The following is a 15,716-nucleotide window of genomic DNA, read 5'->3' on the forward strand; positions in this document are numbered from 1 at the left end:
TGTCCTTCTGGGGCTGGGGAGCTCTTGCTGCTGCTCAGATCCAGCTTGAGCCAGTTCAGTTGACTTCCACTTGTGACTCCTTTTCCAGCTCAAGGTTTTGGCAGGCAGCTGTGGTAGTTGTCATCTTGACCCTATGGCAGCTTGGACAGTACATTTTGAACTCTGGTCTTCTCCTCCTCCCCCAGGCCTTTGGGCTCTCGCACACCACTTTTTTGTGTGTTTCCTGCTGGGAAGTTGCCTTGGACTAGTTCTCTTGAAGGCTCTACTCTTGGGCCTTCGCCACTCTGCTTTGAGACCTGTCTGTTTGGTCCACAAGGGGATGGTTGATCTGGGAGCTCGAGTGGAAAATCTTTCTCTCCCTAACACCTCTTCTCCCTCTATCTATTCCCTTTTGAACTTCTCACCAATGAGTATTCTTTGGATTTGATTATTTTGCACAGGCGGGCCTAAACCCTTAGAACTTAGTGTCCTTGGGTATCTCTTGATTTTGCCCTGTATCTTAACAGCTCAGCTTAATGGCTGCTTTTCAGGAACATATCTTAACTGACTTCTTCACTGAAAATGTCCCTCCCTTCCACTGCTTTCTATGACTTTACTTGTTTTCTTTCCACTTACCATACCTGATAATGATTTAACTAACTTTTTTCTTGACTTCCCTATTATAATGTAAACTCCAAAAAGGCAAAGAATGCTCTCCTCACTGCAGTGTCTCGAATGCCTGGCATGTAGGAAGTGCTCAGTAAAGTTATTGAATGACTACATCAGTATACGCAAGGAATATTTATAAAGCAACTTAACACTATCTCTAGGACACTCAAGGACACAGTGATGGAAAGCACAGACTTGAATTTTTCAGCTTAGTGAGGGAGAGACATATACAAGAAACCCACTATAAATGAGATGACGGTAATGACAGGGGAAGTGTAGGGTGCTGTGGGTATTCCTGGCAAGGGGACCAGTTAGTACAGAATCAGGGGATGCCTCCAGGAAGAAGTGACCTTTAAGCTCAGTCCTGAAGGTTAAATAAGAGTTCGCCATTTCAAGGGGAGCTAGAAGATGTTCCCGGCTGAGAGAGGGTTTAGATGCAAGGCTATGGCTTCGTGGAGGGGCCGAGAGAGTCTGCATGGGTAAAGCTTAGCTCTGCAGCTAGGGAGAGGCAAAATAAGGTTGGAACAGGAAGCGTTTTTTAAGCCATAATAAAGAATTTGGATTTTATCCTAGGGCCAATTACGAGTCATTAAACAACTTAATTGGCATGATCCAATTTGTACTTTACAAACTGGCCCTGGGGTAGTATGGATAATAGAATGAGGACTGGGGGCAAGGAGCCCAGGAGGCTAGTGCAATGGTTTAGAAGACATGAGTGTGGCTTATACAGCATGGCGGTGGGGGAAATTAAATTGACTAATTTAGGAGAGACGGCAGAAATTGGGGCAGGGTATAGAGACTAGATGATCCCTACGTTTCTAGCATGAATAACGTGGTGAATGGGGCACCATCTTTGGGCCAGCATCTAACAGAGAACCAGACACTGATAGCACACATGCCATAAATGTGTACTTGATGATAAAAATGGCCTTAATGGAATGTAATGCTTCATAGAATCACCTCATAGAGCCCAAGACTGCTTACAGGTGTGACCCACCATTTCAGCTGCCTCCACCTGCCCTGGGTTACCCATCCATGGCCTTCCAGGCTTGCCTTAGTGCAGTGTTTCTAGTTCACGGTCCAGCTGGCTCCAGGACACCCTGGCCTCTGTTCCCTTGCTAAGCAGTAAGTGTGTGCCCTTCCCCCACTCCCTCTGTCCATCAGTGTCATTACAGCCAATAATGCTGCTGTAATTTTTCATTAATTTTCTTGGTGTTTTGCAGTTACAGTAGCATTAAAATTTATGCTCGATATTATTATTATAATTTCCCACTACTAATGGGTTTATTATTTTTGTTCATTTGTATTTGAAAGCCATTAGCATAAGATTTACCTCCAACAATATCTGTGATTTTTAATGCCCTTGAAACTTGCAGTGAGCGATAAGTCTATAATAAGAGAATGCTGGTAAGCATATAAATGGCTTTCTTGGGAAGAGAGGGCTTTTTATTTTCATCGTGGTTAGATTCAGGTTCTTTGATAGAGCGATTGGTAGGATTTGAGGTATGAAAGGCTGAGAATACTGTGTGTTTGTAAATGTGTTCAAACAAGTTCCCCGGGTACTCAGAGGGCACTTTTATATTCTAGGAGAATTCATATTCTTGCTCTTTTTAATGTTGTTTCTTACCTGAGTTACAGAAAAATGTCATAAATTGTGTGCTTGCTGAGAACAATATTTAGAAATATGAATCGTTTGGAAGGGACTCTGAAGTTACTTTCTTCAACTGACTTTCCTAGAAGCTGGGATGCTTACTGCAACTCTGGAAACGGCTTATTTCAGGCCTGAGAAAGAGGTTTCTCTAAGGGCAGCTGTGCGGGGCAGAGAAGTTAGTAGGCAGAGCTGAACTCATTGGTGTGCAACATATGTATATCCTCAGGGCCATTTGCTATAAAATTCATAGCACCACTGTCTTGAAATTCTTAACTAGTTTTGGACAACAGACTCCACATTTGCAAAAGCCTTGTGTGACAGGCCTGAGCCAAAAAAGTAGGCCCTTGGCCCTCTAGGGAATGAGTCACCGGAGTGCTAGTTGTAGTTGAATCAGATAAGGCTTTAAAATTAGAGAGACACATGCATGAAAGAGGCAGTTCAGGGCAGGAGACTATAACCTGGCTCCCCAAAGTGAGCTAGGAGTTGACAGTTAAAGGGTAGGTCTACAAAGTGGGGCCCTGGATGGCAGCTCCCAGCTTGTTCTGGGTTGGCTACGCCCAGGCATGTGCAGATGGGTCACATTCCAGTTATGCATGAGGGCTCTTAGCTTTCTCTCTCCAGGAAATTGTGAGATAAGCATTAGTCAGGATTTAACACTTTTTAATCCATCATGGCCCTCACGGTCAGGGTAGTGGCCAGATTGTTTGGACAGGACTTACTAGTCTGTGATTTAGTCTACCTGAGAGAACAGGACAGGGGTCACTCATCCTATTGGCTAGCAGTTTCTTTTACCTAGGCTGTCTCACTTGCAAATTATTTATCTGATATTATGTAGAGACTTTGGAGCTAGACAGACGTGGGTCAAGTCTTGGTATTCTTTAGGTATTAACTGTGCCTAAATATTGTCCCCTTACAGGTGAAAGCTAAAAGAAGATGCCTAAACTCAGGATACCTGAGTATTCTGCTCATCCTGCTCAGTGTGCAGTACTCATATGTGCAGTACTTATAATTAAACTTATGTCTTAATGTCATGAACATCAACCAGCTCAGAGAGGCAGTTGTGTGGTATAGAAGCTAAAGCCAGGTGTGCTGGTTAGGATAATACACCAAGCAGATGACATTCCCCCAAGGGAAACAATCGAAAGTGGGGGCTGCCATTTATCAATTTTCAAACATTTTGCAGATGACAGATAATGTTTGCTGGAACAACATGGCCCCAGTTTTCTATAATTCATACATGCTTCCCTTCCCTGCAGAAACCTCTCGTGAAAGCCAGTCAGTAAGAACCGTATTATTGTGAAGATGCCCTTGACCTTGATCAAGTTTATTTGAAAGCCTCAGTTTTTCAGCTAGCATTTGTAACAAACGGTCTTACTACAAGAGTTCACAACAGAACTCAACAAGTCAGAGTATTACAATGCCACGTATGAGAAGCAAGAACATGGATCCTCAAGACCCCAAACAAGGGTTTGCCCATGACAAATCAGACAGAGTAGGACCAATAGGAGGCTCTATGATTTTGCAAGTGAGGGACTGTGCCATAGCCCAAACGAGTGATACCAGTTTCCCAGCATGGGGCCAGTCAGAGAAACACTAAGAAGTCGGTCATATAAACTTGTGATAAATAACATGTGATCTTAAAACATTTGATTAAACATATTTCCCCCCACAAATGGAAATAATACTAAAATCGAATTAATAAGAAGCATAAGCTAGTTTTGGGGCATTTTTGCACTTTGGTCCAAAAGGATTGGACCAGACTATAGTAGGAGTCAAGGTGACTTTCATTGCATTCAATTCAGGGTGTGTGGGAGCCTGGAGCCAGAGGGCAGATGTTACAGAGTGCTCACTCCACTGTGCTGCTTGGAACTCTGGGTGTACACCTATCAGGTGAGATCCTGGGCCTGGGGTCTCTGGGCCTTCTTGAGTTTTCTCAGGAGACATGTGACAAGTTCACGCAGGGCAGCAGCTTCATAGGAATGCGCATTATGACATGACCATGTCCCAAGCCTGGTATGTTCTTCCCTTCACCATTCCTAAACACATGTGGGCAGTGAGACATGGCTACCCATCAGTTCTCTCAGGCCCAAAGGGCTCTGTGGGTGGTGATGGACCATCACCTCTCCATAGCACAGCCTGTGAATGAACAGTGAAAAATCACAGCTCTCCTTCCAAGATCTCTCATCAGCCTCTGCCTAGTGCTTTTGATGAGGGACATGGCCTCGTCAAACAAGCTGAAAAGCGTGGCAAGTATATCTCATTGTCTCTCAGAAGTCTGAACAGGGATCTCAGTACCTGCCCAGCTCCTAGGGCCACATGACATGTGGAAAGAAAACAGGTTTCAGGCTGTCATGGTACCGTGAAATGGCTGACTATTTTTTCAGACACCTTGAGATATCGTCACAAAGAGCATATGTCAATACACTTTTTTTTTTTTAGAAATAGTGATAGTGGTTTAGACAGCTGGGATGCCATTTCCCTGACCCTCTCAAGGATCACAGTAAGAAGACTGTAATCCATTATATTGTTTGAAGCAAACACAAAAGCAGTCAGGGATAATCTGAGCCAACACGGTGAACATTTATCCCTTTGTCCTCCCCAAACTCAGCAAATAGATTTCCCTTCTAATGGCACCAACTTCCCAGTAGTCTGTACTGTAAATATCAAGCTTCTGCGGAAGAAATCTAAGGGATGCTTTGACTACATTCTAGTTTTTGATCACTTTCTGGTTGTTTTTCTTACCTGTTGTCGAATTTCTTCCTCCATTTTCACTGGTGAGCCCAATTCTGCAACTTGTTTGACGCCTTCACTTGCGTATCCTCCATACTCCCACAGCACATAATTCTTGGAGTGGGATCCACCAATGATTGCAGACCAGTGATTGGCCCTACCTGGGAAAGCCAATGGGGATGCAGTTGTCAGTGCAGGGCAAGTGCACAATGATTCACCCACCACTGGCTAAGCATTTGCTCTGTGGTAGGTCCTGAGCTAGGCCTATTCATGAAGATGGTTCTTTTCAGCCAGAAGATCTTGGGAATATGCAGGCAGGGCAACAGTAGATGTCTGAACAAGGCACAGAAGTAATCCAGAATGATGACTTCTGTCTGGGAGGGCTTCAGAGAAGGGACAGCTGAGAGAATTTTAAAGGCTGATCAGATTTGTAAGGCAGATGAGAGAGAGAAGGCTATTTCTGGCAGGCTCAGCAATGTTAAATAACACTGTGTGTTTGGGGAGTTATAAGTAATTTAACATGGCTGTGTCACAAACTGTCAAGGGGAGAGGTAGCAATTGATGCCAGGGAGGTGGAGAGGAGCTGTGCCTGAATGGCCTTGTTCTAAATGCTTCAGGAGTTTGGATGTCATTTGAAAAGGGTCTGAAACCACTGAAGGGTTCTGAACAGGGGAATGACATGAAGGCATTTAAATTTTAGATAAATCTTCCAGGCAGCAGTGTGAAGACTGCATTAGAGAGAGCAAAATTGGAGGGGAGCACTAGGAGAGTGAGCAAGGAGCACAAGGTAAAGGGGGAGGCTGGGGGCAGTTCTCGGGGCTAAGCACTGCTGCCTTTAGACGACTTTTATATACTGTCCAGGCCAAGGGACAGGCAGCCTAGCTGGCTGAAAGATGGGAGAGGCAGTTTGGGGATGTGGGGAGGTAACTACAGTGGGATGCAGGAGGGACTGGATGGATGACACAAGGGGAGAACAGAACAAAGTAGGGCCAAGACAGAATATAACCTGAAGATTTTTCAAAGTTCTGGGTGCAGAAGGATAGAAATGGAGATCAACACCAGTATTACACTGGTCTCTGCATGTGATGGACACATGTGTATATATTTATTATTAAGTTACATATAATCCATTATAAGGTTGGATCAGTTCCCAACTGATCAGTTCCCAACTGATTCTTTGGTTGCTTACCCAGTCTCAGATTAAAGAAAATCTTCAACCATGGTGACAAGGAAGCCTTGAAGTGGGCAGACCTAATGGACATTTGTCATTTACTAGCCTCTGACCCAGAGAAGGCAGAAAGCTCCACTCCACCCCACCACTCAAGAAGATTCTCATTTTGTTTCCATCTCCCGCATGTTACATCAAGGCTCTCTGCTCCTCTGTACATCAAGAACATGGACACAATGATCCACCTGGCTGCTGACAGTCACACCCCACCCTGGGCCAATGACATCATCATGTGCCCAACTGTTTATTTCCTACATACCAGGAAAATGCAAACTCTGTGCTTCTCCAACTTGTCGCTAATGAAGACAATGCCAGCTATTTCTGAAACTCACTATATGAGTAGGGAGTCATCTAAGCTGAAAGTGCTTTTGTGCAGGGACAGAAGTAGGAGTCAGTTGTAGACTTTGGCTCATGATGTGAACACAGGGGGGCCAGCTTCAACATCTCTGCTCCCACTATACTATTCCACCAGGATGTTCTCTTGTTCCAGCCCCATCCTACCTGTAGTTGTGTACCTGAGTGGCTTAGTGCATGCTGACCTTCTCTGCTTGCTTGGCTAACTGGCATCTCTCCTTTATGATCCACTCAGAAGCCTCACAGGACCAGCCTAGAGTGATCTAAGCCCTAGTCCTCTGTCTCCTCAAGGCACAGATCACATTTGTGATCACTGCTGCATGGCTCACTTCTCACTATCCTGTATGCTCCTTGAGAGGACCTGTCTTCTGCACTGTAGTTCCAGTGTTTAGCATGATGCCTGATGAATTGTGAGTGATTATTATAATTTTTTTCTGCAACATTTCATCTAAACAATCAAATGGGACAGTAGCAGCATATGTGCTGGAAGCTATGGGGATGGGACTTGAAGAGATGTGATTCAATGTGGTTGAATCCAAGTCTCAATTCAGCAGTGTCCCTGACTCCTCTGGGCTCATGTCCTTAGCCATCTTGTGTGTTATTAAAAATACTGACATCAAACATCAACAAAAAAGAAAGACTTTGGTCTAAGACTCAATAGTCAGGGATTTGAATCCTAGCATTGCTACTTAACAGCTATGTAAACTTGGTTAAATTCCAATTACTTTATATCCCTGAGTCTCAACTCCCTTCTTTGTAATTCAAGGATGATAATGCCTACTTTATCAACCTATTACAAGAATTAAGTTCAATTTAAAAATGAGATAATATATGTGAAATCACTACCAACACACAATAGACTCTCAATAATTGTAGTTTCCTCCTCTCCTGGTTGTTAGGGAGGCTACATAAATGAGTAAAACATAAAACTGGCCTTTAATTCAGTGTAAGAGATAAGAAATGTGCATTATATGAAATAAAGTAAGAGAATAGGACATGCACATTCATGGGGGATTAAAGAATGGACCCAGATGGCTGGTTTGTTCATCTAGCTTTCATTAACTATATGCCAAACCCAGTGGCAGGCCCTGGGCATGGACAGGAATTGGATTCGGTGCTTGTCCTGGAGGGAGTCACAGGCTGGGGGTGAGGAAGCAGATGGATAAGCAGATTACTTACAACCTGTATGGTCAGGGTTATCATAGAAACAAGAACACTGAGCAGAGGGAATAAAGCCAATAACTTCAAATTTCCAAATCCAAAGTCTAAAAGGGAGGAGTGCAGAGAAGCAGTTGCCACAGAAGTGGAATCTGTCTCTGGCTTCTTCCTTGAATAAAATGTCGTGCCAATTCAACCTTCTAGAGGATACAGTTTGTTAGTCTCTCACAATGGCCTTGCCATACTCCATGTTAATTCACATGAACACATCGAACGAACCTGAAAGTCATCATATTTGAATGACATCAACCATATAACGGATATTTGCTGAGTAGTGGACTGGGGGAGGGACCAGACAAGTCCTCCCTATGGGTACAAAAAAGGAGCTGTGGGAAAACAATTGGTAACGTTAGAGAGGATAACAATGACAGGGGAGCACAGGTGATATAAGGTGACCATGACGCAGAAGACTTGTACTTCTGGCCTCCATCTGTGATCATAAATCAGTCATTCAATCTCTTAGGGTCTCGGTTTTGAAAAATAGAGCTGATGGTTACTAGGCTATTCTAACTGTTGGAGTTGTGCTAATTAACTGGGTTGTTTTGGAAAGAAGCAAGAAAATGTTGAAGAAGTATAGGAAACAAAGCACTATGGTAAAAAAACACTACGAGGAGCCACAAGAAGAGTCCAAAAGAAGGTAAAGGAGCAAAGCAACTACCTGATTGGAAGGAGTCTTTGGTGGGAAGACAGGCCGGGTGGTAAGAACAGAGATTCTATTAAAAGTGGAGATGTGGCCCTCCCTGGTGGCGCAGCGGGTTAAAGCACAGCACTGAGAATCTAAAGCCACTTCCACATGAGTTCGATTCCCGCCTGCCCCGGAGGTGACCACATGGTGTGGCAGACCTCTCCTGACCCACCCGCTGCTCCCCTCAGCAGTGTACTTGGTCGATCTGCCTGTTCTGTTCCCCACTCTGTCTCTGGTGAAGTCTCTCACCGCCCCTGAGCCTCCAGCCTGTACCCCAGTTCTGTATGTACAAATAAATAAATCTTTAAAAAAAAAAAGTGGAGATGTTAGGTTAATGCCTATGAGGTGTTAGGTATAATTCCTTCCTAGGTGTCATCAACAATGCAGTCTCAATCTCATTTTATGGATGATGAAATTCAGATCCAGAGATGTGAATGAGTGTACCCAGGTGTACACAACAAATAAGGGGTAAAGCTGGGCTTGAAACCCAGATCGTTTGATCCCAGAGCAGGAAAACTGTGAAAAGATTCTCTGCAACCCCAATAAAAGTCACAAAGATGGAGGCGATCATTTGGCCAACTGGAGAGTTAGAAGACAAAGGGATAAGATGAAAAAGAATGAGGGCCAGATTAAGACAGTCAGGAAGCTGGCATCATGGGGGGACATGGAAGGTTCCTTTTGAGAAGAATGACAGGATTAGAGTTAACATATATTGAGTTATTACTGTGTGCCAGGCACTATGCCAAGGACTTGACCTACATTACCACATTAAACACTTAGAAAAGGAAAGTTGTGATACAGATGCTATCATAATTTCTGCTTTTCACATGAGGAAACATATTCTCAGAGAGTATAAATGAGTCAAACCAAGATCACAGAAGCAGATGAACGAAGACTCTGTCTGGCACCAGAGTCTCTTCCCCAGCACCCAGCATCACACGGCAAAGATACCCAGTAACATTTCCTGCAGGAGTTATGTAGGGTTTGAATTAGGGCAGTGGAGAGGAAATGGGGACACTAGACTAGAAGTGGGAGCCAATAAAAGGGACTCTTGGCATTTGCAAGTAGTTAAAATTCTGACCAATATGTATTCTACTCTCAATTCTGAAACTTTCTAGATTGAATAAATCAATTAATCACAGTCAAGCTCAGTTTCTTCATCTGTAAAGTAGGCATATTGACATCATCAGCCCTTGGTATTGTTCTGAGGCTGAAATTCAAGAAATAATGACTAATGACTGATACATAAAGAGGACTAAAAAAAATACTAGCCAGTCAAACTAAATTTGAATATAACAAGGCAAATCCAGACACATTTCTGGAAGTCATGGGATCAAAAGAATCTGATTGAGTGACTGAGTGGCAGGTTGACTTAGAACTGGTGGGCAGAGATGACAGGAATGCTGATGTGAGAGCCTGAATCTGGAAAGCCTTATGGAGTCACCAAAGTAGTGGCCTGGAACATGCAGAATGAAGAGGCTGAGCAGACTCTACATGGAATACAGAAATTTAGCTCCAAAATCCTCCAGGAAAAATAGAGAAGAGGAAGATGCCAGGTGTCAGGAGGCCTGGGTAAATGTGCGTGGCCTTCTAAAGGAATATTCAAGGAGGCTACTACCGGGGTCTTGGTGAAAACCTGGGGATTCAGTCTTGGGGATAAGATCAGAGAAACAGATTCTCAGGTAAGGTTCTGCTCCTTGGTTTAGCATATCTTTCTCAGTGCTCATGTGGCTTACACATCTCTGACTTTAGATGTTTATTTCTAATAGCATGGATGGGGTATAATGGGCCAGAGGCAATAAGAAGTGGGAAGAAGAATATTAGATGTGAGTTTGAGCTACTGATAGCCAAGCATGTGCATTTGCTGAAAGCCACTCCAGGGAGATAGCCTGATTACTCATATGTAGTAATCTCATTCCTGAATCTTTTTTGTTGTCATCACTGGTGCTAAATTACCAGGGTCCACCATGATACCTAAAAGGCTGATCAAGGAAGAATGGTGTTTGGCCTTTTGTCTGGTGTGGAAGGAGGTGGAGGAGGACATGCTGCATGGTAGGTAGATTCTGCATGTGGCGGAAGTTCATCGACAGCCCGGCTTTCCTGGCTGGCTTTGCAGTGGCTGCATTCCCCTGCTCACCCCACCCCGTGGAAAGCCACCCATTCATGTCCTTGACATCCATTCATAGAGCTTCACTGGAGAATATACTACAACTTTGTAGATCAGATCATTACTACCTCTTGTTATTTAACCCCTTCCCATCCCTAATATCTCAGCAAATCTTTGTTCAGGGTTGCCTAGTTGGGGCCTTAAAAAATCTGTCTAGGAGCAGATTTCCTCCAGTCTCCTCCACCAGAGTTCCCCCAGTCTCTACATCCTAGCCTGCTTTCCTTCCTTATCTCTTAAAAGACAACTCTGTCACTTACCTCTTCTGAAAAGACAAAGGTCAATCCATACACAGGTGATGTACCCAAGTATCATGTGGCCAGTGACCAACAGAAAATTTCTGTGGACCTGCCAGCCTCATTCATTAAAGTTGTCTTGGATCTCACCTCCTTTTGCCCTTGTTATTCTCACCCTAGGCTTACTTCCAGAATCTGCCTGGCTTCTGATGCTTTGGGTTTGGCTACAACACTTGGCCCCTCTGGGTTCACCCCTGGGTGTTGCCCAGGACACAGCTTGTACTTGCCCTCTGGCTCTTCCTGCTCTTGGCTGAACTTACTCTGACCAAGCTGTTCTGGATTTCAGGATCCTATCCCAGAATGGCCCCCTGGAAAAAACCTTGCATGGGGAAATCTGTCAATTAGACCAGAAATTCCTCGACTTTCTGTCCTTCTGCCTTCTTCACATAGTTAGTCTTTTTCCTTCCTTAAGTTCTCAAGAGAAGTGTTACTTTTCCATTCTTTTAATGCAAGTGATTACATTTTGCATTTTCTCTAAGGTCTCCAATTGTAATAATTTATTCTGCTAATTAATTCATAAAATGAACAGTTACTAGGTATGTAACTGTGTGCTATGCCAGGGATCAGCAAGTAACAGCCCACTACATATTTTTGTTCCAATAAAATTTTACATTTAACATATTATTTATAGCACATTTGTGCTACAATGGAAGAGCCAAGTAATTACAAGAGATTGGTTTGCCAACTCTAAACTTTTTACTATCATGCCTTTTATAAAAGAAGTTTCCCAAAGCCTAGGCTAGACCATGGAGAATCTAAGAAGAGTCAGTCTTTGGTCCTCGTCCTTGGGATGTTTCACTTTGGAAATCGGGGTGGAGTGCATAAAAGACAGGGCATAACAGGCAATTACATTAGTATGGGCATAGTACAGTGTTAAGAAAGGTAAAACCAGAGTGACATAAAAGTACAAGTAAAGGAACACAACCCAGAATGTACCAGTGAGGGCTTCCTGGAAGAGGTGGCAGTTGAGCTACATTCTGAAGGATAAGTAAAAAGTAAGCAAAGCAACTAGGGGTTAGGGAGAATATATTTTTGCAGAAAGACCAGTATATGCAAAAGCAAAGCCTAAGAAAAAGCCAGAGGTACATGGAAAATCACAAGTCGATTAAAGTAATGAGGTGTGTATGTTTGTGAGGAAGGGATGATCAGTGATGAAGATAGTCAGCAAGGCAGATCATGAAGGGTATGAATATTTTCACAATTTTTGCTTTATAATTGTAAAGGAAATGTGAGAATAAAGCAGTCCTATTATAGATAATTCCCAAATCTGTATTACTCATTCAATTTCTACTTCTCACTTTGATGAAAATGATACTGGGCTGGCCCTGTGAACGTAAGTAACTATAAAACTGGGGGGGGGGGGAATTAAGAAGCATGATTTTCTAGATGGTAGAAAACAGAAAGCAAAAAACTATGATCCCTAAAAGAAGGGAAACACCAAAAAGAGCCCCATTTTTTGTGTTGGACATTTTCCGGTTTGTGGTACAGGAATGTGAACATAGTAGAGAATGGCAATCTATATGAGCTAAACAGGTAGAGACAGTAATTGGAGCCTTCTTACGTAGATAGGTTTTACTGTAAGAATGCCAGAGAAAAAGAAGCTGCACAGGGAGGAAAATTAAAAAATTCACATAGGCATCCCCTTAAGTCTTTGACCAAATGTTAAGCTACACATGTGTAGGGTGATATCACCTTGAGGAAGAGGGAGGGAATATCTACTGGGAGCTGAGCTGAGTGGAGATGGGAGAGTTCACACAGTGCTAGAGATATAAGACTCAGAGCTATCTATATTAAAGAGACATTGCTGACTATGCTGAGTATTTAATGGAGATTCTAGAAATGCAACAATTCAGGAATAAAACTGCTTTAGCCTTAGAGTAAGGGATAAAATAGACTTACCCTAACAAAGGAAGATTACAAATCAGATACTAACAATGTAAAAACTACAATGTCCATCACACAATATAAATTTACTAACATGAGCAGAAAGAGCAAAATATGATCTATTGGCACACAAAAATGTCAACATTCTTGAGATTACTGTTATGTTGGGATTATCATCTGAGAACTAATACTCTTATTTCCTGTATGTTCAAGAACTTAAAAGAAAAGATGAACGTGACAAGTGAGCAGATAGGGAGTCTCAGCAGGGAGACAGAAAGTATTAAAAATAACCCAATGGAATAGAACTGAAAAATATATTATCACTTTTAGGCATGACAAAGGAACAGATTTGTAATGATAGGGTGATAGAAATGGTTTAAAATGAACCACAGAGGAAAAGTCTGGAAAGAAAATGAACTGGAATCTCAAATATGTAGGGGTTCCAAAGATTACCCCTTAACAGGGGTAACTGAAGTTCTTGGAGAGGATAAAGAGATTTGGTCATAAAAATATTTAAAGAAATAATACTAGAAATTTTCTCAAATTTGATTAAAAATAGCCTATAAGAACCTCAATAAACTCCAAACAGGAGAAAAATAAAGAAAATTATAACTAGGCACATTACAATCATCTGATGATAACTTCAGATAAAAGAAAAGTCTTAAAAGTCTAAAGTTCATCTTAGTCTTAAAAGTCGACAAAGAGACACACTAAAATTAGGAAGACAGACTTAGGAACGAGTTCTGGCTTCAAAACCAGGGCAAACCAAAGACAATGACATGCCATGTCTGAAGTTCTAAAGGAAATAAAAACTTGTGTTAACCTTGAATTCTATAAACTATAGCTTTCAACATGAGGGTGAAATTAAACACTGATAAATGAAAGCTGAGTGAATTTATTACCATCATATCTGCAGTAAATGAAATATTAAGGGAAATTTTCAGGCCGAAGGGAAATGAAAACATGGAAATTTGGATCTACGTGAAAGAAGGAAGACTGTCAGAGATGGTAAATATCTGGCTAAAGTTCATCTTTAGTCTTATTTTCCATGAAGAGCCTCTCGCCTGAACTAAAGAGATTTCAAGTATTTTTCTGAGTGAAAAAACAATTTCTAATGTTCTTTTCCCAGAAAGGCTACCTTTTGTCTTCCTTACATCTCCAGGTTTTTTTTTAAAGTTAAGCGCACTGTTCTCATTTCCTCTGGTTGAATTCATTTCTCAAGCCTAGACATCTGACCCAGAGCCCCACTGAAGTCCCTTTACTTCCCCTGTCTTTGTAACTTTGGTTTTGCTTCTCACAGTGGAAAAATGCTTAGCACCACTGGAGGAAAATTACTGTCTACTTTCTTTATTTCCCATTTAAAAACTACTTTAAATTCAGTAAAAATGCATCCTTTTAATAGGTAGTTTAGTGAGCTTTGAGAAAAGCATGCAATATATAATCACTACCACACTCACAATATAGTCAATATAGTTTTGTTACCTAAAAAAAAAAAAAAAAGTTGACCTGGGCCTCCTTGATGGCACAAGGGGTTAAAGCACAGCACTATGAAGCTAAGCACAGCACTATGAAGCTATCCACAGCCACTACTGCATGAGTTTGATCCCCAATCAGGGAGGTGACCCACATGGCACAGCAGACCTCTCCAGTCTCACCTGCTTATTTCCTCAGCAATGTATTTCAACAGATCTGCCGGTTCTGCTCCCCACTCTATGCATAAATCAATGAAATAAATCTAAAAAAAAAAATTTGTTGCCCCTTTGTAGTGGTGCTTGATCAACCTTTTCCCTCTATTTCAGCTCTGGTAGCCTTCTAACTGTTTTGGTCTCTATAGTTGTGCCTATTCTGGAATATACTATAAAAAGACAATGCAATATGCAGACTTTTGAGTCTAGTTTCTTTAGCGTAGCATAATGCATATGTGAATCAACATGTTGTATATATCAGTTTCTCCTTTCAAGTGTCTTGAAAGGAAAAGCTATCCTACTAGTTTATCACCACCTTTCTATTTTCACCACTTCATAGCTGTATGACCTTGAATAAGCTACCTGTCTTCTGAGACTCAGCTTTGTTATCTGTCACATGGAAATAGCAACAGTACTTCCCCTGTAGGGTTTTTGTGGACCTTTCTGAGGCATCTCCATCTCCAAACTGTATACTTCTGGTAAACGTTAAATAATACTTTAAACTCAGCTTTTTCAGCCCAATTTTCCTGGACTTCTGATTCCTGATTTATTTGGACATTTCCAAAACCTAGCCAATCACTTGATTTTCCTCTCAGAAGCAGAACACAATCTCAGGACACGCCCTGGACTCCCATCCCCATTGCTTCTGTAGAGGCTGGTTAAATGTTTGTTATGTAATGACAAAGAGCAATGTGGTTATTTTCTAGAAAGAGAACCTTTAAAAGTGTCCTTCCAAGCTGACTTTTCACATAAACATTGTTATATATGAGATAGAGGCAATGTTTCTGAACAACTTACAAATGCCTAATACACAGTTAACACCTGAGCTTGAGGTCTCAGGGAAGGCACTATAGTACTTTGGATGATAAATTCTAGTAATATTAATCCAGGTGAGAAAATCTAGGAACTTGTATTTAAACATTAAGCAGGAGCAGTAAATAACTTTGCTTTGTTTTTTAGAATGTAACATAAAGAATAGACTTTTCCCAGCTCCATTACCTCCTTTTTTTTAGGTTTGAATCTTGACTAAGTCCTATAAATAAGCAAACCAATGCTGTTCTTTGTTTGAAAAGGTTTTAGGTGGCAGAGAGAAAAGGTAGTGAGAAATAGGAATTGCTGAGTGTATGCTTTTGCCAGGTACCTTCAGAAGAATTATCTAATTTACTTTTGAAA

General features: G+C 41.9%; 1 protein-coding gene across 1 annotated transcript in view; it reads right to left on the reverse strand.

Moving 5' to 3' along the window:
• SPON1 (spondin 1, extracellular matrix protein) overlaps positions 1–15,716 on the reverse strand; it is a 232,254-nt gene that overhangs the window by 91,994 nt on the left and 124,544 nt on the right. Inside the window, exon 6 of the mRNA XM_004683028.2 lies at positions 5,042–5,190. Within this exon, the coding sequence (XP_004683085.1) occupies positions 5,042–5,190 (149 nt within the window). The remainder of the gene's footprint in view (positions 1–5,041; positions 5,191–15,716) is intronic.

This window comes from Condylura cristata, unplaced genomic scaffold (genome assembly GCF_000260355.1).
Source record: "Condylura cristata isolate star-nosed mole 26May11 unplaced genomic scaffold, ConCri1.0 scaffold00015, whole genome shotgun sequence".
In the NCBI taxonomy this organism is placed as follows: domain Eukaryota; kingdom Metazoa; phylum Chordata; class Mammalia; order Eulipotyphla; family Talpidae; genus Condylura; species Condylura cristata.